At 39.8% G+C, this 26,503-nt stretch overlaps 3 protein-coding genes across 10 annotated transcripts; 2 read left to right on the top strand and 1 right to left on the bottom strand.

Annotated features, from left to right (window-relative positions):
* Positions 1-22: 22 nt before the first annotated feature.
* Hers (Histone gene-specific Epigenetic Repressor in late S phase) lies at positions 23-16,213 on the bottom strand. Its single transcript, XM_065303075.1, is given in 10 exon segments — positions 23-1,598; positions 1,676-1,844; positions 1,906-2,068; positions 2,131-3,509; positions 3,573-3,777; positions 3,841-4,170; positions 4,833-4,999; positions 13,368-13,689; positions 13,752-14,020; positions 14,023-16,213. Coding segments are annotated over 10 exon segments (4,131 nt in total). The 5' UTR covers positions 14,960-16,213; the 3' UTR covers positions 23-1,408.
* A 41-nt stretch (positions 16,214-16,254) lies between these two features.
* On the top strand, positions 16,255-19,710 carry LOC135792444 (myrosinase 1-like). Of its 8 annotated transcripts, none has more exons than XM_065303080.1 (8): positions 16,255-16,564; positions 17,098-17,162; positions 17,221-17,390; positions 17,449-17,585; positions 17,645-18,315; positions 18,858-19,304; positions 19,363-19,466; positions 19,529-19,710. In XM_065303080.1, the coding sequence occupies exons 3-8, from the start codon at positions 17,353-17,355 to the stop codon at positions 19,668-19,670; spliced, it is 1,539 nt and encodes a 512-aa protein (XP_065159152.1). In that variant the 5' UTR covers positions 16,255-16,564; positions 17,098-17,162; positions 17,221-17,352; the 3' UTR covers positions 19,671-19,710. The 8 variants fall into 8 exon arrangements, with proteins under 8 accessions (XP_065159152.1, XP_065159150.1, XP_065159153.1 ...); XM_065303079.1 differs by lacking the exon at positions 16,255-16,564 and adding an exon at positions 16,821-17,002; XM_065303078.1 differs by having other exon boundaries at positions 17,098-17,390.
* An 866-nt stretch (positions 19,711-20,576) lies between these two features.
* On the top strand, positions 20,577-26,383 carry LOC135792213 (uncharacterized). Its single transcript, XM_065302826.1, is given in 12 exon segments — positions 20,577-20,718; positions 20,774-20,952; positions 21,026-21,229; positions 21,309-23,020; positions 23,225-23,229; positions 23,333-23,438; positions 23,501-23,603; positions 23,671-24,685; positions 24,688-24,808; positions 25,002-25,059; positions 25,145-25,183; positions 25,368-26,383. Coding segments are annotated over 11 exon segments (4,419 nt in total). The 5' UTR covers positions 20,577-20,718; positions 20,774-20,795; the 3' UTR covers positions 26,267-26,383.
* The last annotated feature ends 120 nt before the right edge of the window (positions 26,384-26,503 follow it).

The following is a 26,503-nucleotide window of genomic DNA, read 5'->3' on the forward strand; positions in this document are numbered from 1 at the left end:
GGGATTATATTAGATCCAGATCGTACTTTCACACATTTATTCAGTTTGCATTTGTTAAGGAACATAAAGAAGAATTTCGGGGATATAATTAGTTAAGAGGAAGGCACCTAAAAGGCATAGGCGGCGTTTTAACAAACAAATGCTCAATTACGTACATCAACGTGTATAAAACAAATTCACAATATTCGCTCAATTGATCAAATAAAATACAGCACATTGTCCATCTATTGCTTTGCGCATTTTGGTAGAAACATAATAATAACTTGTTTAATTAAGCACATGTTAATAGTTATGTACAAGATGATCGTAATCATAATAGCAATTATTATTTCAAATAGATAAAAAATAAAACATAACAGTAATAAATCTTATCAAATAACATAATAATATAAAAACAAAGAAAGGGCATAATAATAAGACTTTGGCGTCGATCAATGATTTCCGTCGGTTTAGTCCATATTCCAAGAGATAAATAATAAAAAAAATATAACCTAAAATGGTTACGCGATTTTTAAATCGATGTACAACTAGACTTAATTAACAGATCGGGTAAACTCAACTTAGTCTAATATAAATAGTAAAAGGAATAACATTTTTAGTGATTTCGAAATCATTCAAAGCGCATCCTATTATCCGTAATTAGTTTAAATATTAAAAATTAATTGATACTTGTTTGTTTATGTATATCATACAGATATCCCTGATTTTATATCAATATTTTACTCTGTCACGTTCATCTGCCAACCGATTATTATATCAAGCAGTAAATACATAACAACGCAATTGTATTAAGTAATGCTTTGATTATTAAGATAAGAGAACATTGACGAATTCGTTACTAGCTTTCTGTTTTTTCTGTCGCATTTTGTCGGCATTTCTGTTCTACTGAAGCACACACACCTCTAGCACTGTTTCAATTATAAATATTGATCAATAATTAATTACTTAATAAGTTTGTCGCTTTGTTTCCTTCAATTTTTTTACATTTTTCGTGTTAAATATATATATTGTATATAATAATATAATCATCTCTATGTTTTTTGGTTTACTATACAACATTATTATTAAACTAATGAAATATGTTAATATATATAGATTACAAATGTTCCCTTTGTGTAATTTTCCAATATAAAGTAACAATGTGTATACTTATTGAACGTGTCTGTTCAAATTTGTTGCCGATCGTCGGTTTTGATTTTGCAGTAATTGTTCGTTCGAAACAAAGAAACATGTAAATACTAAATGCCGTGGATGATGCACTGCAATATTTGTTAAATGCGTGTTCCAATTATCTTACACCGATCACTTCGTCGTCGTTTAATTTACGATATAAAATTATTGAAGTTTTTGGTCATCGTTTTGCTAGTGGAAAACGAGTTTCACGTATTATTCGAACGATATCTTTTGATTAACTGGGATTCTTAATAATGCGTTTCTGTCGAAAATCGTACACCTTGCGACAGAAAAACACTAGATCGGCGGATGTGCCCAGCGTGGAGGGAGGCTGTCGATGGTGTCGGGGGTATGGGTCGGGTTGTGGTATGCATGGGCCAGTATCTTCCACGCATGCTTCTAATCTTCGCAAATCTTTTCTATATCTACATCAGTAATCAAACACGATTAGTAAAAATTATATCTTGTGGTATACTTGTGATGCATCTTGGGATGCACTTACCTGCAATACTCATTATAAGTTAAAACGTAGCACTTGTCCTCAATACAGGCGACGCTGTTGGAGTCTTTATGTCTGGAGGCAAACACTTCGTCTGGCTGGTCGACAGGCCGCCGGCCTTGTTCAGTATGCTCAGGGCGGTAGTACCACAGCAAAGACATCATCATTTCGCCTAAATAATACATAAAACACATATTATAGGCTTCCGAAATCAGTTTTATACGGTGATTTACCGTCGTCGAGATTCTCCCACAGCGCAGCGATTTTGGCAACAAAAGGAAGCTCGTTTTTTCGCTGTCCGGCCTTAAGCAAAACGCAGTCACGTGGCTCAATAATGTCGCCCTCTTCATGTACCATTGCAGGATAACATTTTCGAGTCACAATCGACTCATCACTCTATTAAACATAAAAAAAAACACTGTTAGTTAAAAATATCTGGGTTATAAAAATCTGCTTACGTTTAAGAACACTTTGCCATCAAATGGATCACCAAGCCATCGCCAGCCGTTTGACCAGCGTAATTGTGCTGAGCGTCGTGGAATTCGAGATATTGTCTGCGGCACATCTTTTTGTTTTGTGGAACTGCGACGTGCCACAACTTTCGCACTATTTTCCGTACTACGCCTGACTTTACTGGGTGCAACTTTTTTCGCTACCTTTTCTATTCCCAATACTACTTTGGGTGTTCGTAGATTGTGCACAACACTCTCGATGGTACGCTCAAGATTACTCTGTAATTTCTTGCCCTGTGGTGGTAGTTGTTTCTTAAGAGTACGCTTGGTGGTGGGTTCCTTGTTCTCTCTGAGCTCCGGATCAATAATCCCTTTGGCTTCTTTGGCGCCGTTTGCTTTCGCTTTTTGAGGTACGTTGCTATCAGTGAGTGGTTTAGTTGATTTTACCCGCTTGCCATGATGTTCTTCTTTCTGGGCCGCAGCAGCCGAGGCAAGACGCTTGTTGCGCTTATTGCTCTTTCTAAAACGAATGAGCACACCATTTACCGTCCTCGTTTCGGTTATTAATTTCCGCTTGCCATTATTAATCTTGACAACGTTTTGAGTTTTTTTGATCAAGTCCTTGTAGCTTCCATTCGGCTTCTCGAGCTTCGGCTTTTTTGCTACCACTGCTACTGGTTCCAGAGGTGGCACTGTTTCTTTACTCATCGAACATTTACGTTTCATGTTTTTTACCTTCACGTTCTCCGCAACGGTTTTTTGACACGGTAATAATAAGTCATCATTGGCAGGTGCAGGTGGAATTTCAGGATCAGGAGGAGGTGGGGTTGTTGGTGGTTGATCCGTTAGCATATCTCCAATGCGCGGCTTCTCGGGTAGTTCACGTTTGATGGCATTTTCGTGTTCGGCGACTAGAACAACATCGGCACAATCCTCGATTTTTGCGGTGACGGGTGCCTCCTCCTTCGGTGATTCTACTTCACGCTTAACGCTTTCTAGAATTGTAGGCGTTTGACACATAAGGAGCATCGTGTTCTGTTGGTTCTGCGCAATGTTGTGCCGCACCATAGCTTTACCAACACGCGCCTTCCGCCGCTGTTCAATGGCAGCTGGCTCAGGCGTCTCCTGCTTTGGTGGAGGCGGCTGTTGGTAAGTAGCACCTGCAGGCGACGGAGGTGGTGGCATGCCTGCACTACCTCGCGCCGGACTCGGTGGCCCTGTTGCACTGGCTGGTTCCAGTGGTAACGCAAGAGCCACCGGAGGCAGCGGCACTGATTCTTTGGCGATTGTGATGTTAGACCTCTTACTATCTCCAGCAAGAGGTCCAGTATGTACGTTTTTTGGACACGACTGCATTGGACAAGGACACGTTTGATATGTGGCATCTGCAAGCAGTAGATTCAGAATAATAAACATTATTCTAATTCCTAAATATGCTTCTGACTCACTTATATAACTGAGGGGTCGCGCCGGTGCTGAGTGCGTATAACACGGCGGCGTCGGGCCGTAGCCTTGGTAATAATGCGCTGGTGAAGGATACGACTCAATAAGGGTTGGTGGTGGACCCGGGTACGTCTCCATCAACGTCGGTGGTGGCGGACCCGTCGACGACGATTGATAGTTGCCGCTCGACGAGCTGGTAGCGGTCACAACCTGTTCATTACATCTCTGGTTGGTGAGTTATATCGTGCGCTGCGTGGGCAAAAAGCAACAAACCTGTTGATTTGTGTTGGGTTGCTGGGTGTACAAATCAGGTGAGCTGGGCTGATAGTAAGGTGGCGCGGGGGGCGCTAAATACCGCCGGAACATGTACTTGTGCGGCTGGAACGAGGTGTAGCACATGTCGTGATGTGGATAGGCGGTGGGACCCGGAGGTGGCGGTGGGGCACCGTAATACTGTGGTGGATAAGCTCCCCCGTATGCCGAGTAGGCACCATGCGGTGGAGGCGGCGGATAGTGATGGTTGAGCCGATGGTATGCTGCCGCCGGTGAAGGCTGCTGTTGGGCAAGCGCCTCTTTTGCTGTTGTTACGGACGTAATTATCACCTGAAGCAACAAATAAAGAAAAACACATCAGATTCAAATATCCCTACTAATATTATAAATGCAAAAGTCCTGATGTTTGTTACACTTTCACGCAAAAACTACTTAACCGATCATCATGAAAATTTGTACACATATTCTTAGTGGTCCCCGAATGGTTATAGGCTACTTTTTATTTAATAAAAAAAATTATTTTTTAAATAAAATAAAGAAATTGTTTAACCAATAATACCTCTGCATCTGGCTATTTGACTACTTTAACGCCATCTAGCATTCCAGCAATGAAGCTCAAACCTAAGTACTATAGTACCATCACACTGTATTACCGACAGCTACGTCTACATCAAATCCAATTGACTACACTATGGAGACTGTACACTATACTTCCATAGACTATACTTTCAGCCATTTTAAACTTCCCGCCATTCTACTTCATTGTTACTTCTTTTGTGACTGCAGACGCGTACGGAAGCAACTTCATTATTTTAGATATTCGCGAGCGAAGCCAAGGGTTAAAGCTAGTTAAATTAATAATACACTAGGTACAAGTAGATTGTGAGTCTTATCGCCGCAATACAAAACAATCATTGTCTGTGAATGAACAATTCAGTCTGCTGAATCATTAACAAAATTCGCAAAACAAATAAAAATTACAATGAACCTACTTCACTGTCCGATGAATCTCCAGCCGAACTCGGCGGGGGTGGCTGAAGAAGTGGTGATGTCGATGACGGTGAGGCGTCCGACAGCGGCACCGATTTAGTATTTAAAGATGGAGGCGCCTGGGAATGTCCATGAACACTTATCAACGGACCAGCCGGTTGATAATAACCTGAAACAAAATGGACGCCATTTTCAATAAACATTTACTTGGTATAATTCATCAATCAAGAGCGTCGAGCAAACAATAAAAACGTTTTCAACTTTTGGCACGTTTTATCGATGAAACCTGTTTGGTGTGATTCTAAATTTGAAAGTAGAAATCGCGGCAGCGCGCGAACAAACCTAGGCACTTCGGCGCGTATCTCCGCACGAAACATTTGTATTAACTAAAACTTTGCTACAATCAGAAAATTCGAATACGAATAAGTGTGTTGGAGATTAACGCGCAGCTTGTCCACGTCACGTAGTCTTGATGTTACCGTTGATTTCCTGATTTACGTTTTAAGTAAGCGCACGATTCTCTTCTACTGAAGACAAATCGTTAAAAGATAATGAGAGCGTAACGAAATATGAGCTTATTCGATGTTATTTACTTATATAAACAAACCAACAGACACCACACCTTTCAACATTTAAGAAATTGCTTGCAAATATTAAGAATCTTAAATTTACCCCTTCAGTGTCACTTTGTAAACGATACGCGGCGCGCATTCAAACGAGCGCATGATGTGTGTTTTTTGGAGCGTTGTCGCGCCAAGTTCGTTGGTTCGGTGCCACCTACTTTTGTCGTTCAGCAGACATAACCAGTCGTGTTGAGGTGATTGAATAAGGTCACGGCTTCTTTGTTTCTTACGCGTCTTGTCCCAATGCTTTCGCCTTGGACGTGCAGAGCTCATGAATACCTATCATAAGGCTCTTTTATTAAAAGCCCGGTGCGCCGGCATTTATGAAGACACAGCGCTGAATTAACATCTTAAATTAATAATTTCCGAAGTGGTTCAACGTATTTTGAAATCACAGACACATTTCACCGCAAAACCGCATGTTAACTCACATATTCTTCCATAGTTTTCATTCGCGCGACAAGTAAAGTAAAAAATAAAATAAATATCAAATTAAAAAATAAAATGTTTCGGTCACAAAAACGGCAGACAGTAAATGTTGTCGCCTCTCGCGTTAAGAATTTCCCATTGTGTCTGTTGCGCCCTCTCCCCTAAACGTCTACTTAGTCCGTTATTGGATAATGCACAACACTGGCTGTTATTACGTTCTTGGTTTTGGCGACGGCCGTGGTGGTGGTCGTGCCGGGCATCTGCTACCTCGAATAAAAAGTTCGACGAAGCGAGCAGCCGCATCGTAATTTCAGGAAATGGGTCACGGACTGCGGAAAGGTCGTCCTACAAGTCCACTAGTCGGATTCTCTTGCGCGCCTTTATTAAAGTGCGCTTGTCACTTTATCATGTTCGAAACATGATAATTATCCACAACACGTGACGCGATATTCACAAATTAATAATACATAGTCATCAATTGCTTTATGAATACCATTGTATACTGTTTTTTAATTTCTTCAAACCCTAGCGAATTCTCGATTTCCTATTGTTTCAGCCACATGCATTAACCAAAGGACAATCAACCTGCCGCCCATCACTTTACGCTTTGTTGGGCTTTGTTTGTTCAGTGAATCAAAATCGAAAATGAAGAAAAACGTACTAAATACAAACATATTTTGGTTTTTCATCCAAAGCTAAAAGTTGAAAGTCAAGGGAGAACGCTAGCGAACTAGTTTAATCTCGGTTCCTGAATGAAACAACGTGCAAGCCAACGACCATCATTAAAAGAACGACGGTATTCGCAACTCTAGGTTCGGCGTTATTAAAAGTCGTGCCAGTCAATGGCACCAGCGAAGGTTGCTTGCTGCCTTTGCAAATATAAATTCGTCTCGCAAAAAGCAAAGCAATTGCAATTCGCAATGCTTATAAAACAACGGTTCATGGCTGTTCCGTGCTCATCATCGCATCGCCATCACTCAAGATAAGTTGCGGTTATGGTAGATGAAATACGACGAGAATCCCACCTTACAACGCCGAAAAAATTAACCAATTTGTGGTCCAAAGTGAAGAAAAAGGAACACGATCCAAATGACCCAACAAAAGTTTTTTTTTATACATCACGTATTATTTTGATAACAAGCGATCGCAAATTACATCATTGCTATTAGCACGCTGGTTGTTGTCCTTGCCAAAATTCGGGGTCAACGTTTCCTCGATGGTTTTTTGCACAAAGTTTTTACATCGCTTTATTCGCTCAAACTAAACAAAGTCACCATTTCTGTATTAAAAAAATCACAGTCAGTGCCGCTGCCATCAGCACAAAGCATGAAATTAAGCAATTTCCGACAATTAATTTAATAAATCCGTTCACACCTCTCGCACCGGCGCTTGATCATTATAACCAAAATTATAATGATGACGAGATTACTTTTAGTATTTTCCTACGGCAAATGCCTTCTGGTGTTTCATAAAACTGTTATTAACAAATTGTCTTACATATATATTTGCATATCAGACAAATATCACGAAATATCAATTAAAAATAACACGCTCGCACAGGAAGTCGCTTTTTAGATTCATAATGAATACATAAATATTTAATTCGGAGAGCACGTTTTGCTGAAACGCATTAAAAACAATTTGATTTTAACTTCTCTTATCCTTACACAACTTGTGCAATAGTGCAAATAGTGCAATTTTAGTGATTCATGCATAATGCTGTTCACTTAGTAATTAATTACGAGACGGCTTTCGCTAAGGCTGTAAAGTAACTGTTTAGGCACAACGGAGAGAATCATTAGACACCTTCATTTCCTCTCCTCTTGGCTGCCATGTTCGCAGAAAGCTAATATCGCATGTAAATTCGCTAAACAAACAATGTGTAATTACCAGAATGTTACAGACTACCCCCGGCGAATGAAATATACTGCACTATTTACCGATTTTCACAAATAAATAGTTTGAATAATAAATTGAGATAGAGATTCATAATATAAGTGATTTGTGCATACCCGGAAAACACAAATAGTGCGTAACAAACAATTCAGGCCAGTTGCCCGAGTAATGAAATCAACTTTGCAAATGCTGCACTGTGCCGAGAAGGTCCTCATCCAACAGTAAATTATTCCAGTTAACGATCAACGCGCCGCTCAACGTGCGTCGTCGAAACAGCAATTAAACGTGCCAACATAACTCGCAGCGCGCAAAAATGCGTGCGCAAGAAAAAAAGCCAACAAAAACCACCACCATCACAAAGCGCGCGGCAAACAAGTCGAGAAAAAGAAACTAAAATGCGCACATAATAAAGCTCGTAATGCGCCTTGTTTCCTGGCAAGCGTGTGCGTTAGCCCGTCGACATCCTCGGCCGCAAATGCAACTCCTTTATACTGCCACTTTATATTACCTTTATGGCGTCTAATTGCTCTCGTACCGCGTACTTGCGTACCGAAAGCGCCATAAACGTCGACAGGAGAGTAGCGCAACGCGCCGAATGAGTGCACACACACACGTGCAAACAGTACACCTTGCCATTATCATCATAATCAGTCAGATTCAATTATCTCTTAGGCTTCTATACTACCCGAATTACTCGCGAGAACAGTAAAACTAGGTTTGCTGGATCCCAGCGCTTTAGCGCCGCGTGAAAATTTAAGCGCCGCGTCGTGCCGAGCGCGCTAGGCGTGAACCACACCGCGCATAAAATAGATTTTCACATGACTGGAAAATTATTCGATAATATTTCTTCCTGAAGACAGAAGCTATAATATTATACTCCATAGAATACATTTCTAACCATTTCTGTAGTCTACTTAGCGATATTCTAAATAATAGACTAATAATTAATTTAAAAAATAAGTCCGCAAATTTGCTATTTGTGATGCGATGCGTAGTAAATAAGGTTTGAACGATACAAAGGCATCATTGTGAACTAATAGTCGAAGCAAGCTAACTGCCAACACAACGAAAATGCTGTAAACCTGGCAAACTGTCCCGAGCGATGCTTTATCGTTATTTATGCATTCGCGTGATAAGCGTGAATGCGCACACTAGTGCTTCTTGGTACTAGTATTTACCAATAGTAAACGCGTCAGCTTTTTTGTTTGTCCTCTGATCGGTTTTGTACGTAAGGTAATTCTTTACTTTGACGCGACATCAAATACATAATTAATAAAAGATTATAACCAATTATTGAATTTACACTACGGGAGAAGCGAAAATGACAAATTATGCTAAAAAGAAATGACCATGCGTTCTAATAAACTCAACTTTTTAATTAACACTCAAAGTACATGTGAAATATGTGTTCAACAATTGAATAGGCAAATTGATTGAATACCCAAATCGATTCAAACAAAACTTACTCATGTCAATACAACTTTAAAGTGAAAAATCAACTCGCGATTCAATTGTCGTCCCCTGGTAGTAATACGTCGAATGATATAAACGTTTTATCGTGTGGCCCAAATGAAAATCCTTCAGCCTCTGACACGTTCCCACTCGAGAGTGTTTACCGCTCACCGCCAAGAGCAACACGCAGCGTGAACACCTGAGTCGGCTGAGCTCCCGGATTCCGGTCGGACGGCGTGACCTCCTTATAAGCAACATCATATTTCATACATGCGTACCCAGCAAGCGGCAAACAAGCGCGCGTCGCACTTGCTCCGCGCATATTTATTCTTTAAATATCAAATTATTGCGTATCTACATATTAAAATATTTACATCTAACTATAAAGCGTCCGGCAATCGCAATGATTTATCCCAGCCAGTTAATAATTTTTTATTCATGTGTGCGTCTGCAGAATACTGAACCGATGATTTATTGAAAGTGATTCTAAACACACGTATCTCTTTTATTAAACGTTTTTATAATTTTTTGCACATTTTTTTTACAATTTATTAAAACAGGCCAATAAAACTTCTTGAGCAACAGTAGAAAGTTGAAGGGCCATGTGGAAAAGTAGTCCGATTGAAGTGAACATGACGTGTTTAAGATGATTGTGACCTTTTGCGGCGTATTATCACATGCGGCGAGACAGCAGAGAAAATGCGCGCTGATACGAACGCGCAATCAAATACGCGACGCGGCCGCAACTCAACTGAACCTCCGACGCCGACCTTGGCAATAATCGTAATTATAGATGCTTCATATGTGTGTTTTTCTGCGCGGCGCGTGCATCATTGATAATGACCGACCCACTGCACAAATATACTCGTAAAATGAATTTCTCCAAAAGCCCATACGATTATTGATTTATTAATTGCTCGCAAGTAACAAACCAGCAATACAGTTACTTTAATTTAGTTTTCACGTCTACAAACACATAGTTTTCGCCGCGCCATGCCGGACATTTATTTTTAGAACACGCGTGTAGGCGCTTCCGATATGCGCACAAATATTCCCGCTGCTTGCAAACAACAACGGAGGAAGACTGATTCGTTAACATCATAACATCACCATATACGCTATCCCTTCATGTACCACAAAGTGAATGTTACCCATGTAATAATAAGACATGAAAATGGAACAAGATAATCCTTGAAAATGGTTATCTACATACTCGTTTTGTGGTATACATTCCTAGAATCAATATGTATTTTAAAAGATGTACTAATAAAAATAATTTTTTTTTAAATACTAAATGAAACAAATATTTCTAAATCATGAAAAAAAAGATACCTATACGAATTGTCTACCTACTGAGGAAGCTCATCGGCTAAGAAACCAAGTCACTCACGTTATGTCGAGAGTAGTAAGTACCAGTTGGCTATGCATTGCACATAATCTATGATTTATTCATAGCCGCAACCGTGCCGGAGCAGAAAGGCGCGCAATGTGTGGGCTCGCCAAGCGCGCGCGCGGAACAAAACTGTTTTCGCGTCGCGTCTGCCCCGCACAACGTTTATCCGGTGAACTCGACATTTCGGCACCTATTTTCGCGCTGCCACCAAGCACCAAGGTTATATTTTCACAACTTTGCATAGAAATGCGTAAATAATCTCACCTCTGAATAAATACGCCGCAAGCATCATATCCCTAATTTGTGGCACAAGTATCGTAGGGTCCTGTACTTGCAACCCAATCGGCATCATCGACGGCATGGCTTGATGAGATGACAGCACGTAATCAGTGTGCGTGCACGTGGCACCTCCACCATCGTCAGCACGAACCACCCCTAACTTAGGGTGGCTTATTGAATCGCACAATTTGCACGGCATTTTGAGCTTCATTTTAACTTAACAAATTTAGCAATAAAAATTTAGCAATATCACAATGATTAGTATTATTGGCTTTATTATTTTATCACTTTTATCCAAGGCCACGTTGCTCATAAATCACATAGTTATACGAGGTGTTGCACCCTGCGTTATGGGGTGCATGTCATGTCATATATTCATGGCATTCTTAATTTCCGTCGTGATGGTGTTTCCTCCGCAACATAAGTATAACAGTATCACAGTCGATGCGTGCACCGTTCAAATCGTGTGCGGCGACTCTTGTGAAAGTCGTACACACAATCGTAAACTAAGCAGTGCTTTTTGCAATAAACGGTTCAGAAAACGGTGTATTTCGCGTGCGGCGTGCCAACACTTCGGTAATCTGTTAGTTTTAAACTTTATTCACCGCCCCACAGCACACACACACACAAGCTGATAATATTCCTTGCGATAATCTCATTTGCAGTACTGCTGCGTACTGCTGTGCAAACACCAAACATTCGCGACACTCGTTTTTCTCTACGCATCGCACCGCCAGCAACGCCCGGTCTCGACTGTCGAGGCAGCGGCTGCCGGTACTGCTGCTCCTCTCCACTCACTTCACGTACCAATTCACCGCATGCTCACTTGCTCGACCCTACTCCTCACAACCAATATACTCGTCGTTCAAGTTGGTACGTACTTACGAGTTTCGCACTCGCAAGCAGTGAATGTGGATGAAAGTTTCGAGCAATTCCCTCGACGTTATTATTTATCCCTGACAAAGATTTTATATCGCCAATTAATTCCTATACTCAAGATATTTAAAGAAAACGTTACAGACAAACAAAATTTTAACTCCTTTTAAAATCGTACAATTCATTGTTCCTGTCGCTGCCGCTGCACCTGCTCCTTACTGTATAACTAATCAGATGTTATCCCTTACGGCAAGCACCACAAAAAAAATTAATACACATTTGATGAAGTCCCAATTTTGGTTAGCAAATGATAAACATACCTTTTATGCAATCTAACGTAAGTTGTGCCTACTAAAGGAGAAAGAGAAACTTCACAAGAAATTAATTTTACCCCTTGCATGATCGTGACGGGTTTTAGTATCCTACTTCTTTTTCGACAGCCAGCTGTTCCTACCAGCTGCCTGTCACTCGCTGAGCCGTAGTACCACCGGTAGTATGTGGGCCAGCCATAATGCGATACGGATGCACAATTTGTTTCTTTGAGTTCAAGCATGCCGCTTGTTATGTTGAATAACGTGTACGTGTACCCCAGAGGAAACAAGAAGTACGAGTACTCCTGGCGAAAGGCGTCAGATGAGCGTGCAAAATCTTTTAGCAAATCGATGACCTGAGAGCCACGAACGCCATTGCAGACTGCGGGCACGTACTCAAGAACGAACTTTCTCTTTAAAGAGTTTTATAAGCGGTGTATAAGAAATGTGTCATATTTAAATTTCATGGGAGAGTATAAGTTACTTTCAACATCATTTTGTAAATAGTGTAAAAACTGTAAAAAGGTCATCGCAGAAGCAAACAAACATTTTCAAGCATGCTTCCCTCGAACCTCTTCTCTTCCAATCCTAGGAAAATAAATTCCTGGATTCATTGCTGTGGTCACTGATCTTGCGTCTAAATTTGCCATAATTTCAAGCATAACCCAGACGAAGGATGTGACATAGAATGCATACATCTTGATCTTAGAAAAATAAATAAATGAATGTCCTGTTCAAGGTCATTGTACAAACTATAAAAAACGTCGATGAAAATTGTTTTACCTGTTGCTAATACCATGTATACTGCGAGCAGATCAACGTGATCCTTGAAATTCACCAATGGAGTTTTTAAAGTAATCATTCGATTATCACTACCAAAACTACTCATTTAAAATGTATTCAGGAGTATGGCGTAGCAATGCAACGACGCAATAAGCGCTAACACTTCCACACAATTCAGAATTCAGAGATCTATTTTGGTTTCGTCATTTTGCGCACTTTAACAACATTGATGCAATATTATAACGTTTGTGTGATGCCGCAAATGTAACGCGTCAGGTTTTAAATCAACAAGCCCTACGATCGTTGCGATATCCGCACGCGTCTAGAACAATCCTTCGGAACGGCAAATCGCGGCAAGCCGCCACACGACCGGCCGCCGCGCCGATCTTGCCCGAAGTATCAGACGAGCGTCACCACTCCATGCTGCTGCTGTTACTCCCACCCCCACATCGCATATTCTAACATTGGTAGTATAACAACAACCCTTAGGCTTACCTTGAACGTAGCCATGTTCTGGCGGCATGTGATGAAGCGTCTGCGTGCCGCATCCTCCAGTCGCCGGCGGTGGAGGCGCGCTGAATGCACTTGTAGAACAACCATGGCGGCGTGCCAGCGATCCAATGTCACCGACGGCATGGTGTACATGCTGATGATGATGATGATGATGCGGCTGCATAGGTGCGGAGGGTGGCGCTGCCGCAAGTGGTGGTGGCGGCAAGTGATGGTTATGAGGTTGCACAGCGTTTGCAGGCGGCTGCATATTCGATAAAGCATCCAATGGCGTGTAAGATTTCGCAGGCGTAGTATCGGCATTTTCCTGTTAACACCATAAAAAATTCACAAATACATATAATAATAAATTATTATTTAATAACATACATTTTCTCTAGTAGTAGTAGTGGAGGATTGCAAAATTGTCTCTGTAGAGACAGCGGTAGCCGCTGTTTGTGTATGACTGGTTGCAGATATGCGATACTTCATCCCCGCAATGTGACAATAACCCTCATGGTGCGTGGAACGTGTCGTACTGTTCATGTAAACCCCAGTGAAAGTAACATCAGTATCCTGGTTGAGAATAACTGCCACCTTCTTGCTTGGCACTGCACGGACTTGCAGCTTACAGTCAATCTTCTCCTCTTTTTGATCGTTTCATCATCGCTTGAATACTCATCTTCTGAGGTGCTTGTCTCTGTGTCGCTGTTTGCACCACGAGGATGCGTGCGCTTTTCCGCTGAGTAGCTGGCGGCGAGTATTGCTGACGCATTCAGGCTAGCCATGCGCTTGCGCACAACCATATCCTTCAGATCCATGACAACTTCTTCCTTCTTGCGTCGTTTTGCTAGCGGTTTTTTCGTTTTAGCAACAGTTGTGGTTCGTTTTTCTGTGGGTACTGCCTTTGTGGTTTTCTTAGGTTTATCACTGCGTGCAGGAACCTGTAGGTAGTCATCTTCACTACTAGATGTTGTATCATGCATGTCCCACATCTTTCCAACAGCGCGTAGCCCTGGTACAGAACGCAAGGTACGCGTTGGTTGTGGTGAGACCGATTGGCGTTCGTGTTTCATTGGCCTGGTGCGTCGTTTTTCTTCCTTTTCTTCAGCAAGTTCACGCTTGACGTTGAGCTCCAACTGATCAAAATTACCACGGAATTCATTGTCGTATAGACAATGTACTTTTGCCATGGCATTCAAGGATGCCACACGATGGCGTTTAGGACCATTCCAAATACTCAGCAATTTTCGAGACTTAACCTGTTGAATCGGTTTTCCTACCAACTTTGCCTTGTGATTTTTATTCTTCACATACACGACTTTGTTTTTCAACGGAGCTGATTTCAATTTAGCTTTAAGTTTATTCGCTAACACCGAGGGTTCAAGTTTAGGCGTGCGTTTTTCTGAACTTTTCTTAACACCAAGTTTCTCCCCCTCTGCTTTCACAGAGGATTCAAAAATGGCGGCGATGACTTCGTCTAATTGTTCCTCTTTGATTTGAAGTTTCTGATTGACTTTTTTTGACATTACCTTCGCCTCTGTGACCTTGACATCTTTCTTAACCGATGTTTTCTCACCATTTAACTTATCAGGCATTTTTCCTTGATGAGAAGCGGATTTTTTCGAAGAGCTTTTAACAGTCTTCAAAATCTGCTTGTTTTTCGTCGGTTTTTTATCATTTTCATGTTTCTCTTCCTTATCAGATACATCAACGCTCGATTTAGATTCTGCTTTGTTATTTTTAATTTCGCCTCGGTTAGGTTTTTTACACTTAGTGGGTCGGTTGACGGTTTTATTTACCAATTTTGGGCGTGCTAAACGATGCACGTTATTGACTTGCTTTTTCGCCACTTTTGTTTTAGCGTGCGGGGCAGTTTTCTTGGCAGTGGTGTCCTTGATGTGCGTGTTTGGTTTGTTTTAGCCACCCTCTTCCACAATTTAGGCACATCTTGTACAGAAGGTGATCCCGTAGGCGTCTTTCTCACCTTACCGCTAACGACGAATGTAATAGTCTCGGCGATGGATGCCTCCTGTTCTTTCGTCAGCTTCGCTGCGAGCATCTTCTTTTTTACTGTTGCAGCCGCAGAGCTGCTGATGGTCAGTTTTACTTTCGCACATTTTGGCGTTTTCTTCACGATGCCATTGCTGTTGTTGATGGTTTGATTCACTGCTTTTGCCGTCTTTGTCATTGTAACACCGGTCGCAATCACGTCAAAACACCGTTTCACATCATCGCACTTTTCACGTGATAGTTTTTCTTTAGTCCTGCGTGTGCTCCCCCTAGAGTGAAACGATATCACCCACCGTGCATCGATTTACCCGCACTCGTCCTCCGATGCATCCGCATTCCCTAGCAGCAGTTGACATATAAAATTAAATAAAACACTGCCACTTTGCTTGTACCCCGTGAAGACGGCGCAGGACGAACCGCAAGGCACGCGCAACTCCTTCGCGCTCCAGCCCCCTGGATCAATTTCACTAGCGACGGGTTTTGTCGCGCACGTCCGACACTTACACCCCGAACACAGTTTATTATACAGTTATTAGTTTTTAGTTAGCTTGCAGATCCCGTGATGTTTTTCTATTGTTTACCTTCCTCTGTAAATGTCACATCCTCCTGATGTGCGTTCGCGACTCTCGGAACACGCGAATCCCAGCAAAGTTTGATTGTTTCTTGCGTCCGCAGTGACAACTTCAGCGAGTAGATATTGAATTTAGCCGTAATAAGGGCGTTCGATCAGCCTAGCGATATTAACAGATGGTTCTCGAACAATACGGAATCGCGTGTCTTCACTAATCTCCTTACGTGTTTCCGCGCAAAATTCCCCGCCCTAGAAATGAACGCACTCACAAGCCACCATTTTACAGCTGGTCTGTGTCTGTCAAATAGGCGGTTCGTTTAGTACAAGAATTGTGGCAAGCAAAGTGACAAGCGCGCGGCCTCTACCGGTAAACATAACAAGTAGTTAAAGCTCTGAGTTTCAGTTTGGATGTTGGAATATAGGCAACCTATGCCACGCAAATTTTTACAGTTTGTAACAATCATGAAAAGCAATATTTAAAATAACACTTTTCACTTCTACCGCGTGTGAACTGCACACATTTTGTGCATAATATTAAGTAATATATGAAATTGTAAATTAATTTGATTTGGAGTTAAACTTATTCGTTATTAAACGCGGTGACTCATCAAATTTATTGGTAAGTAATCTTTGCTACTTTGAAGGTTACGGCATAAGAGCAGGAAAGTTGAACATTCCTCTTCCCCTAGAGACCTCCGATTGGACTGCTGGAAGACTCAGGCACGATTGAGCACCGTAGTCACTGCACGCTGCCTTTTTATACCTGTGGGTAACCCGCAAAAAGTGGTGGGGGTGAATAGACGCTACGATGATTAGCAGCGACTCACCCCACCACTTTTTGCGGGTCACCCGCAGGTATAAAAGGGCAGCACGCAGCAAACACGGTACTCAGTCGTGCCTGAGTCCTCCAGCAGTCCAGTCGCAGATCTCTAGGTTCTCCTCTCCTCTCTTAGTTTGAATTACTACACTATGCATAAACTTGCAGTTATTTCAATAATCACAAATATTTATCGATTATTCAAGTTTATGTCTTCCACACATCCACACATAAAAAGCAGTGAGTAACAACTATCGACCTCAACAAAAACGGTTTTTTTAAAAAAAAATTTGAAATATTTTCATTGTTATGTGCAATTGTAATTTACTAAACAGGTAAAAATTAACGACCTATAATTTCATGGACATACCCTCCACATTCCCAAATTTAATATGTTCATGTAAGTACATAGGTCGGTAGTCAGACAGAAGCCATAATTATTTTATTTGTTAAGCAAGGAATTTACATGTTCTGATTCATTGCAAAATGTTGACAAGTGACGCAGTTTGTCGTAATCAAGAGCCTCAAAAAGGAAATCGAAAGTGGAATAAATTTAATTCCGCAAGAGTCTTGAACAGACGCGTATCAGCATGATGATAACAGCGTATTTTTGGTTATTCACACTGAGGTAAATTATATTCCAGCGTATTTATTTTGTTAATTTTAAAGTAATCATTTAATTATAGTTTTTATTGTCATCTATTTGTGACATCTTCAAGACATAAACCGATTTCAACACACAATTATTCCGCATTTCCTGATGAATTTAAATTTGGCGTTGGGACTTCAGCATATCAGAATGAAGGAGCATGGAATACAAGTGGTAAATAAGTTGATAGTTAAGAAAAATCATAAATACTTGATTAATTCTTTTGTTAATAGGAAAAAGTCCAAACATTTGGGATTTTTCAACTCATAATCAACCAGAGAAGATTTTGGATAGGTCTAATGCGGATATAACTTGCGATGGTTACAATAAACTCGAAGAAGACATTGAACTAATCGCACAACTAAAAGTACACTGTTACCGTTTCTCCGTGTCCTGGACACGATTATTTCCAATGGGCTATGTAACAACAGTAAATCCTGATGGTGTACGTTATTATAACAAGGTGATTGATCTTGTGCTTGCAAAGAATATCACACCGATGATTACAATGTACCATTGGGACCTGCCACAATCTTTGCAAAACCTCGGCGGCTGGGCTAACCCTAAATTAGCGAATATCTTTGTAGAATATGCTGATCGACTTTTCGCGTTGTTTGGCGACCGTGTAAAGGTGTGGACGACATTCAATGAGCCTTCTCATATTTGCAAAAACGCATACAATGGTTTTTCAGCCCCGTATCTCTCTGAAGATGGTATTGGAACTTATTTATGTGGTCATACTCTTCTACGAGCTCATGGTAAAACATACAGATTATATCAACGTAAATATAAAAAAACCCAGGGTGGTAGTATAGGAATTGCAGCTGAAACAGATTGGTATGAGCCTCTGAATGCTTCTAGTGTGGCTGATCGACGATCTGTTCGTGATTATATGGAGATGAACGTATGTATTTTGTACTAGCTTTAACCCGCGGCTTCGCTCGCGAATATCTAAAATAATGAAGTTGCTTCCGTAAGCGTCTGTAGTCACAGAAGAAGTAACAATGAAGTAGAATGGGGGGAAGTTTAAAATTGCTGAAAGTATTGTCTATGGAAGTATAGTGTAGTCTCCATAGTGTAGTCAATTGGATTTGATGTTGACGTAGCTGTCGGTAATACAGTGTGATAATACAGTGTGATGGTACTATAGTACTTAGGTTTGAGCTTCATTGCTGGAATGCTAGATGGCGTTAAAGTAGTCAAATAGTCAGATGCAGAGGTATTATTGGCTAAACAATTTCTTTATTTTATTTTAAAAATATTTTTTTTATTAAATAAAAAGTAGCCTATAACTATTCGGGGACCACTAAGAATATGTGTACAAATGTTCATGATGATCGGTTAAGTAGTTTTTGCGTGAAAGTGTAACAAACATCAGGACTTTCGCATTTATAATATTAGTAGGGATGTAACATTGTAAATTGTAAGTATTTTTGTTTGTTTTAGTTTGGTTGGTTTGTCCATCCGATATATTCAAAGACAGGTGATTATTCACCTGTTATGCGTAAAAGGATTGACTTTGTCAGTCGTGCTCAAAATTTCACGCACTCGCGTCTGCCAAGATTTACCAAGCAAGAAATTAAGGAGATTCGTGGTTCATATGATTACTTGGGGCTTAACCATTACACCACGTTTCTTTTGACTGCTGCTGGGCAAAATGTGCCGGCTACACCTAGTTATGCCAGCGATGCAAACGTCCTGTTGTCGCAGGATAGGTTATGGGAACTCACTGGATGGGAGAATTTTGTTGTAGTGCCGGAAGGCATTCGTTATTTGTTACATTATATTGGTCAACGATACGGGTATGATATTCCTATTTCCATTACGGAAAATGGTTATGCCGGAGCTGCTTCTGAGGATATAAATGATGACAATAGAATTAAATATATGAACGTAAGGTTTTTATATAAATGTCTTTGATTAAAAGGTTTAACAGTTCTTTTTGATTTAGGGATATATTCAGCAGGTGCTACAAGCAATAAATGAAGGAAGTAATGTAGTTTCTTACATATATTGGACTTTGATGGATAACTTTGAGTGGTCAAGAGGTTACACGTACGTTTAACTACTGATGTAATTAAAGGAAAAAACTTATTGATACTTATTTTAAATTGCAGCTTAAAATTTGGTCTATACCATGTAGATTTTCTTAGTGCCAACAGGACTAGAACACCCAAAAAGTCCGCAAAGGTATTTCAGAATATTGTCGTTACAAAACAGGTTGATAATACTTTTGATCCTGTCGAATTTGTACACTAAGCAAATAAAGAAGAATATTGCTTCATAATGAATGATAAAAGTCGTTGATTTGACTACCAAGAGTTTACTTTATAGTTTTTATGCTTATTTTACTATAATATAATTTAATGTGTTTTATATACCACTAGCGCGCTCTATTGGTGGAATCATTGAATTACACTGTTAGTTTAACCTCGTAATCATGTTGGATTGTGTCCTGAGTTAAATTCCCGCCATAGGCTCACAAAGAACAATTAAATTATTGAACAATACTCCTGATTGTAATAAGGTTCAGCCCTTGCATTATTTTATTAAGTACGTTTTAAATTCAATTGTTTCCTAATACTGGTAATTGCCTGTAATTTATTTTTTTTCAGATGAACTCCAACATTGTAGATAACATCAGTGTCAGCAAAACTTTGTCTTGGTTGTTAAGGCATTCAGCAATTAAAGAGGGTCTAAGCATTAATGAGGAGGGTTTTATTAAAGTTGATGAACTGTTGAAGCATCCAAAATTAAACAAGTGCTCAATCAGTGATATTCTACGCATTGCTGAGCACAATGACAAACAGAGATTCACTTTACAGCTAGATGACAATAAGCAGTGGTGGATCAGGGCTAATCAAGGACACAGCATTAAGGTAAATAGAATATTTTACCTAAAAATGTGTTGTGTTTCCAAGTCTTTTAATTTTGCTTATAAAGTTATAAAAATTGTAGGTTGAAAAGTTAGATTTAATCGAAATTCATTTAACCCCAAGACTTACTACTGACTATCCAGAAATTATACATGGGACTTATTTTAAAAATTGGAACAAAATAAAAGTGACAGGATTGCATCATATGCAAAGAAATCATATTCATTTCGCATGTGGTTTGCCTGGTACAGGTGGAATAATCAGTGGCATGCGAGCCTCATGCCAAGTATATATTTATATTAATTTGAGAAAAGCGCTGCAAGACAATTTAAAGTTTTATAAATCTGCTAATGGTGTCATACTGAGTTCTGGAGATTCAGATGGTTTTATTAAGCCCAAATATTTTCTAAAAGTTGTTAATGCCAAAACAGGTAAATTTAATTTATTATAAACATTCTTGGGGAACTATAAATGTTATTCATTTAGGACACACAATCTAAAAGACGAAATGGATTTAATCGGGCCTCTATTTTGTCAAGTGTGTAATGTGGCTATACCTCATGAAAGCGCACGTGATAACCACAACCAAGGCAAACGACATCAGCTAGCTCTTCATGCGGCACTCACGGAGGACAACGATTATAAATCTTCAGTATTTTCAGTAGGTGGGTTTGAATGTAGTGAAAAGACTAAAACACTCGTTAAAAATTGTGATCTTTAACGTTATGTAATATTTAGGATGGCCCAATGCAGTTAAAAAGGAAGAAATTCATCAGTTTATGGAAATTTTTGGCAGTGTCAAATCACATTACATGCCATCGAAGGGCATGTGGATGATTACTAAATACGACGATGCGGGTGTAGCACAAGACTTAATTAAACGAGGCAGGGCGAAGTTCAAGGGGAAATGGATTAAGTTTTCAGCTAAAAAACGTACTGAAGGTAAATAAATGTCATAATTTAATCAAGTTAAAGGTACAATACTACTGTTTAACCTATTCAAAATGGCGCGTGTTTCTAGTTCAACCTCAACCACCTCCACAAGAAGAATACGCCTATGAAAACATCTTAAAAATAATTTTTAACCAGAGATCATTCGGTGATGAAATCCTAACACTTTGCTCTCATTTACAACCAAATACAGAGCTGGAAATCAAGAAGTACCTCCACTTGTGCGCAGACCTTGAGAAAACCATGCAACAATTATACCCAAACTCAAAAGTGCATCCATTTGGCAGCACTATAACTGGTCTAGCTTTTCCTGACTCGGATATTGACGCTTACATTGGCGTCCCGAATCCGCCACGTCAAGCCAAGAAAATATTCTACGTGGAGGCGATTACTAAAAGTCGTGATGTACTTAATCACAGCCCACTTTTTACAAATATTGTTTGCATCCCACGGGCGAACACTCCTATTGTGAAATGCGTGCATGTACCGACTGGTTTAAAATGCGATTTTAATTTTAAAAACATGCTGGGTGTCTGCAACTCATATCTAATACAGTTCATCGTACGTCTGGATAACAAACTCAAGTTGTGTTTGTTGGTATTAAAATTCTGGACAAAACTACGCATGGTTGGTGGGACAAACACTCGACTTACAAACTACGCTTTGACAATCATGTTTATTTACTACCTGCAACAAGCACCTTATAATCTACCATCAATTCGTAAGTTACAAGAAAATCCTATGGTGAGGAATATACAGTATGGGTGGAATGGTGGTTTTGATGGTATGTACTCCATTGATCTAGCCTCAATCAGGAATGCCTCACTCTACGAGTTATTGAAAGGATTTTTTGTGTTTTACTTGACTTACAACTACGACGAGTTTGTTATCTGTCCATATTTGGGTGAAAACGTACAAAAGACTGTGTTTCAATCATTAGACACGCTTCCTGCACAGTTTGAATTGTATCGGACAAGTTTTCGTGATGAACACTTGAAAGTGGATTCCTTGATGTGCGTACAAGATCCATTCGAACACAATCGCAATTTGGTTGGGACGCTTGGAAAGAAATTCGTGGATGAATATTTAAACGAGTTGAAACGAGCCGTTGATATTCTCGAAGCACAAGCACCACATTTATTGTACAATATTTGCATTGATAGTTTTGATAACATTTCACAGTATCAGATGCGTGCGAAGATGCCGAAAGTTAAAAATATTAAGTTTTTGTTGACGCCAGGGGTCACAGAAATGTGTTATGAGTTAAAACTCGCATGGTTTCAATTCGTTGATAGTTTCTTGGTGGATGTATTGACGGACGTGTACAATTTTACGATTAATGTACAAAAAGACGATGATTCACACGATAATCCAAAGAAAATGAAGATGAAACCTGATCTGTTGGCGGATCTTTATGATCCACTACATATATCAGTAAGTGGATTGTACAATTTGTGGGATGCAAGGAATATTTTTAGGGATGTACAAACAATGAAGAAAGATGCTACTTTTCTGGAACATCAAATCGAAATATCCAAATATATTCAGTCTCATTTGCTGAAGGATGTCACGCCAAAGAAACCAATCGTTAATTTTAATATTACAGTGAATCATTATATAATTGACACACGTGTAATGATTATATTAGATACTGTGGATAAAGAGCAGGGCAACGATCATTACGGGGCGTTTGCCACTTTGTTTTCGAAAATGTTTATCAATTGGTTGCGAATTTATACCAATGAGAAGAACGGCGATAATAATGAGCCAGAAAAAAGCAACTAAAAATCGATTGGTATGTTTGCAAATCGTGATATTTTTGAATTGAGAAATTTATTTTTAATACTTGACCGTGTTTATTTTGTTTTTCTATTACAAATATGTATAACAATATCTATATGCTACTGTTTCCGTGAGTTGTAAACAAACGTCTCCAGGGCAATATATATGGGAATGTTTTCTATAGTTTTTACATTTGACTGTTAGATGGCGTGATGTGTATTGTATTGGAACTATAATACTTTGTGAGTTGCTTTTGCCGCTTAATTCCCGTTCTTGTGGTTAAGATATTCTAAATTTTTCGGATTAATGTAGAATCAAAAAACAAACACTGTTGTGCTTTATGATCACCATGGAAGAGACTAAAGAAAGTGAATCTACAATTAAAACAGAAGAAAGCAATGTGGATGAGGCACTTGAGGTACCTTCAATATACCTAACCTAATGAAATTATTTATGATATTTTTATCATGTATTTTATAGAATACATCAACACATGCAGTTGTTAAAGAAGAAAGTGCCATAAATTCAGAAGAGACTAAAAGTGACTGCTCTAAATCTGTGGATTATTCAACACTTCTGGATGGTATGCAGATTTAAGATGATAAAAATGTAAACATTTTATATTGTTTTTCGCTATGTACTTGATGTAGCTGAAGATTTTTTTGACGATTTCAACAATAAGGATTTCCTAGCTGGACTTGATGTGGTTGATGCATGGGAAGACAATGAAATTGAATTGAATACACAAAACGAAAAAGCATGCACAGACACTGAAACTGTGGAGAAAGAACAAACAGAGCCTGAAAATATAACAACTGATGCTGGTGATTCAAAAAAAGATGAACCTGCTGATAGTAAAATAGATAAGTTGAAAAAGTATTCAATTCCTAAGAGGAAATCGAAATCTCGGTCTCTGGAAGGTAAACCAAGAGAGCGGAATAAAACACGTAAGTATGATACCGATAGTCGGCGTGATCCTGAAAAGGTAAACCGTGATATACAGCGAGATAAAGCAAAATGCGAGAAGGAACGCATCACGGAAAAACTCCGCATTCTTGAGACAGGATTAGTGCCACCAGGAACCGAAATGGATGAACCTGCTGCTACTCATGATGTAAGACAATCATCGCGTTCAACAAAACATAATTATTCGCGGAGCCCATCACCGTCCCACCGGAAACGTCGCTACAGCCGGAGTCGCTCACCACCTGTACAGACGGTTCATCCTCGCAAGCGCTATTCACCACCATATCGCCGTCGGTCCCGCACACGTTCACCTATCCCCCAATCATTATATGAATCTCGGTATGACAATCGTCGAAAACGGCCACGATCTCGCAGTCACAGTCCAGATCGAGCTCGACATCGTTCTCGCTCCTTGAATCGTTATCAGAAGTCATCAGCGGAGCGACACTCGTCCAAACACAGTTATGATCGATCCCCCGATAGAAAGCTATCTTTTCTTGAAGAACTAGATCGCAAACTATCGCGAATGGACCATGATCATATGAATAATATTACAGCGCAGAGTAATGGTGGTTCACACATTAGCTATAATCAATACAGTAATAACATGGGAATTATGCCGATGCCGTTTATGATGCCACCGATGGGCCATACGCAATACGCCGGTGCATCATACGATCAATCGTTTTTATTGGTAATGGGCACGTAGTGGATCCAAATCCATATGGTGTCGGATACCCACAGGGTTATGCATCATATGAGCAGATGTATACACCGGCGCAGAATTTTCCAGTTGAGACGAACGATGAGGCCAATAAGAAGGTAGTACTGTATTTTATGAAATTTTGTCAGTTTTAGTTGACAACTTTTGAACCATAAACGCGTAATTTGCATAAAAATATAATATAATCATTGTCGAATGACAATTACGACATGCAGCAATAATTTTTGCTAAATTGTAGCGCGGTATGCGGTGAAAATTTAACTTGAAGCATTAAAGTGTTGGTTTTTGTAGCTTTTCAACGATGACAATATATCACTCACGGAATATCTTAAACTAACGCAAAGATCTGGTAAGAATTTCATTGTATGTTGCTCATTAAGTTGAGACTGTTTTAAAAAAGCAAACAATTAATCACATTTGTCGTTATTTCTTAGACAATGCACAACAAATCAACCCAGCACACAAAGATAAAGGTGAGTCTTGTCCATGTAATTCTATTATCTATTTACTATTATATTACTATTATATCTATTTACCATGTAAAAGCTCTGATTGTAAGCAGAAGTGAAATTTGCAAATTGGAGCTTTAGTTAATTATGCTTTATTGAACTAATTGAACATATTGTTTATGTTATATTGAGATTTGTAAACTTGTAGTGTTAAAACGTAGTCAAGACGCGTTGACGCTAATACCAAAATTGCAGCGGCCGGACGGTCGTTTCTTCATCTGCGTAAACCGCCTTCAAAAGACTGATTCAACTCAATCACCGAGTACATCGGGATGTGGAAGTCCAAAGCTTGGTTCTTGTGTAGAGTTCAGTTTCACATCAAAACTAAACACTAAAAAGCAGCCCACATCTCTCAGCAGGTTATTGGCGCGGCTGGATGTAAAGGAAAAGCCTATTACTCTTCCAACAGACGACGATTTGCAGCAGAAGACTTTTGAAGATGCGGCAGCACAAACCTCTGACTATGTGTGTGAAGAGTGTACAAAGTTTAAGGAAATTCAACGCATTGACGTCGCCGTGCAATGCACGCCAGATACTCAAGAGTTTGGCGCCAACGTTACCGAGGATGATTTTCTGGCGACTGCACGAAGCGCCCTGAAAAATCTAATCAAACAACAATCTTTCGCGTCGCTTACCCCGGCGCAGATACTAGCGCAATTGGGCGAGAATAAGGACGAGAAGGAGGAGCGACGTCCACAGCAACCTCAGATGCAAGAATTTGAACGACGGGAGAAGCGGGAGAGCAATTGCAGTGGTGATTTTGAGCGAAGGAGTGATTGGCACCAGCGGCAGTTATCACAAAACCACCAAATTCAGCAAGGTGGATATCCCAGTTGGTCGCAACCCAATCCGCAAATTGGATATAACCAACAGATGGGACCGGGAGCTGTACCACCAAGAATGGGCGTTGGTAATATGACCTTCCAGCAAGGACATCGAGCTATGCGTCCTGGGTTTTTCCCGCCACGTCCACTTATGAATCCAAATCAACCGCCCAGATTTGGTCCTAATACGATGCATAATTATCCAGTGAGGAGATCTTTTTAAGAGCTTTGCTATCAATATTCTGTTAAAAGTAAACTTTATATTATTCAACCGTTTTGTTATGATTGATTTTTATATCTATACAAAACTTTTAAAATAAAAGAAATCCTTATATCTTTATTTTTGTTGAGGGATGCCTCCATAATTTAAATGTTTTTAATAAACATAAAAAATATATATAAAAATACAAAAGCTACTTATTACACCTTGTCGTTAAAGTGTACTACGTCTATAGAAACA

Source organism: Atheta coriaria, unplaced genomic scaffold (genome assembly GCF_025399875.1).
Source record: "Atheta coriaria isolate IRGN ID8LTWV9N9 unplaced genomic scaffold, Caltech_Dcor_3.1 hic_scaffold_5_pilon, whole genome shotgun sequence".
In the NCBI taxonomy this organism is placed as follows: domain Eukaryota; kingdom Metazoa; phylum Arthropoda; class Insecta; order Coleoptera; family Staphylinidae; genus Dalotia; species Dalotia coriaria.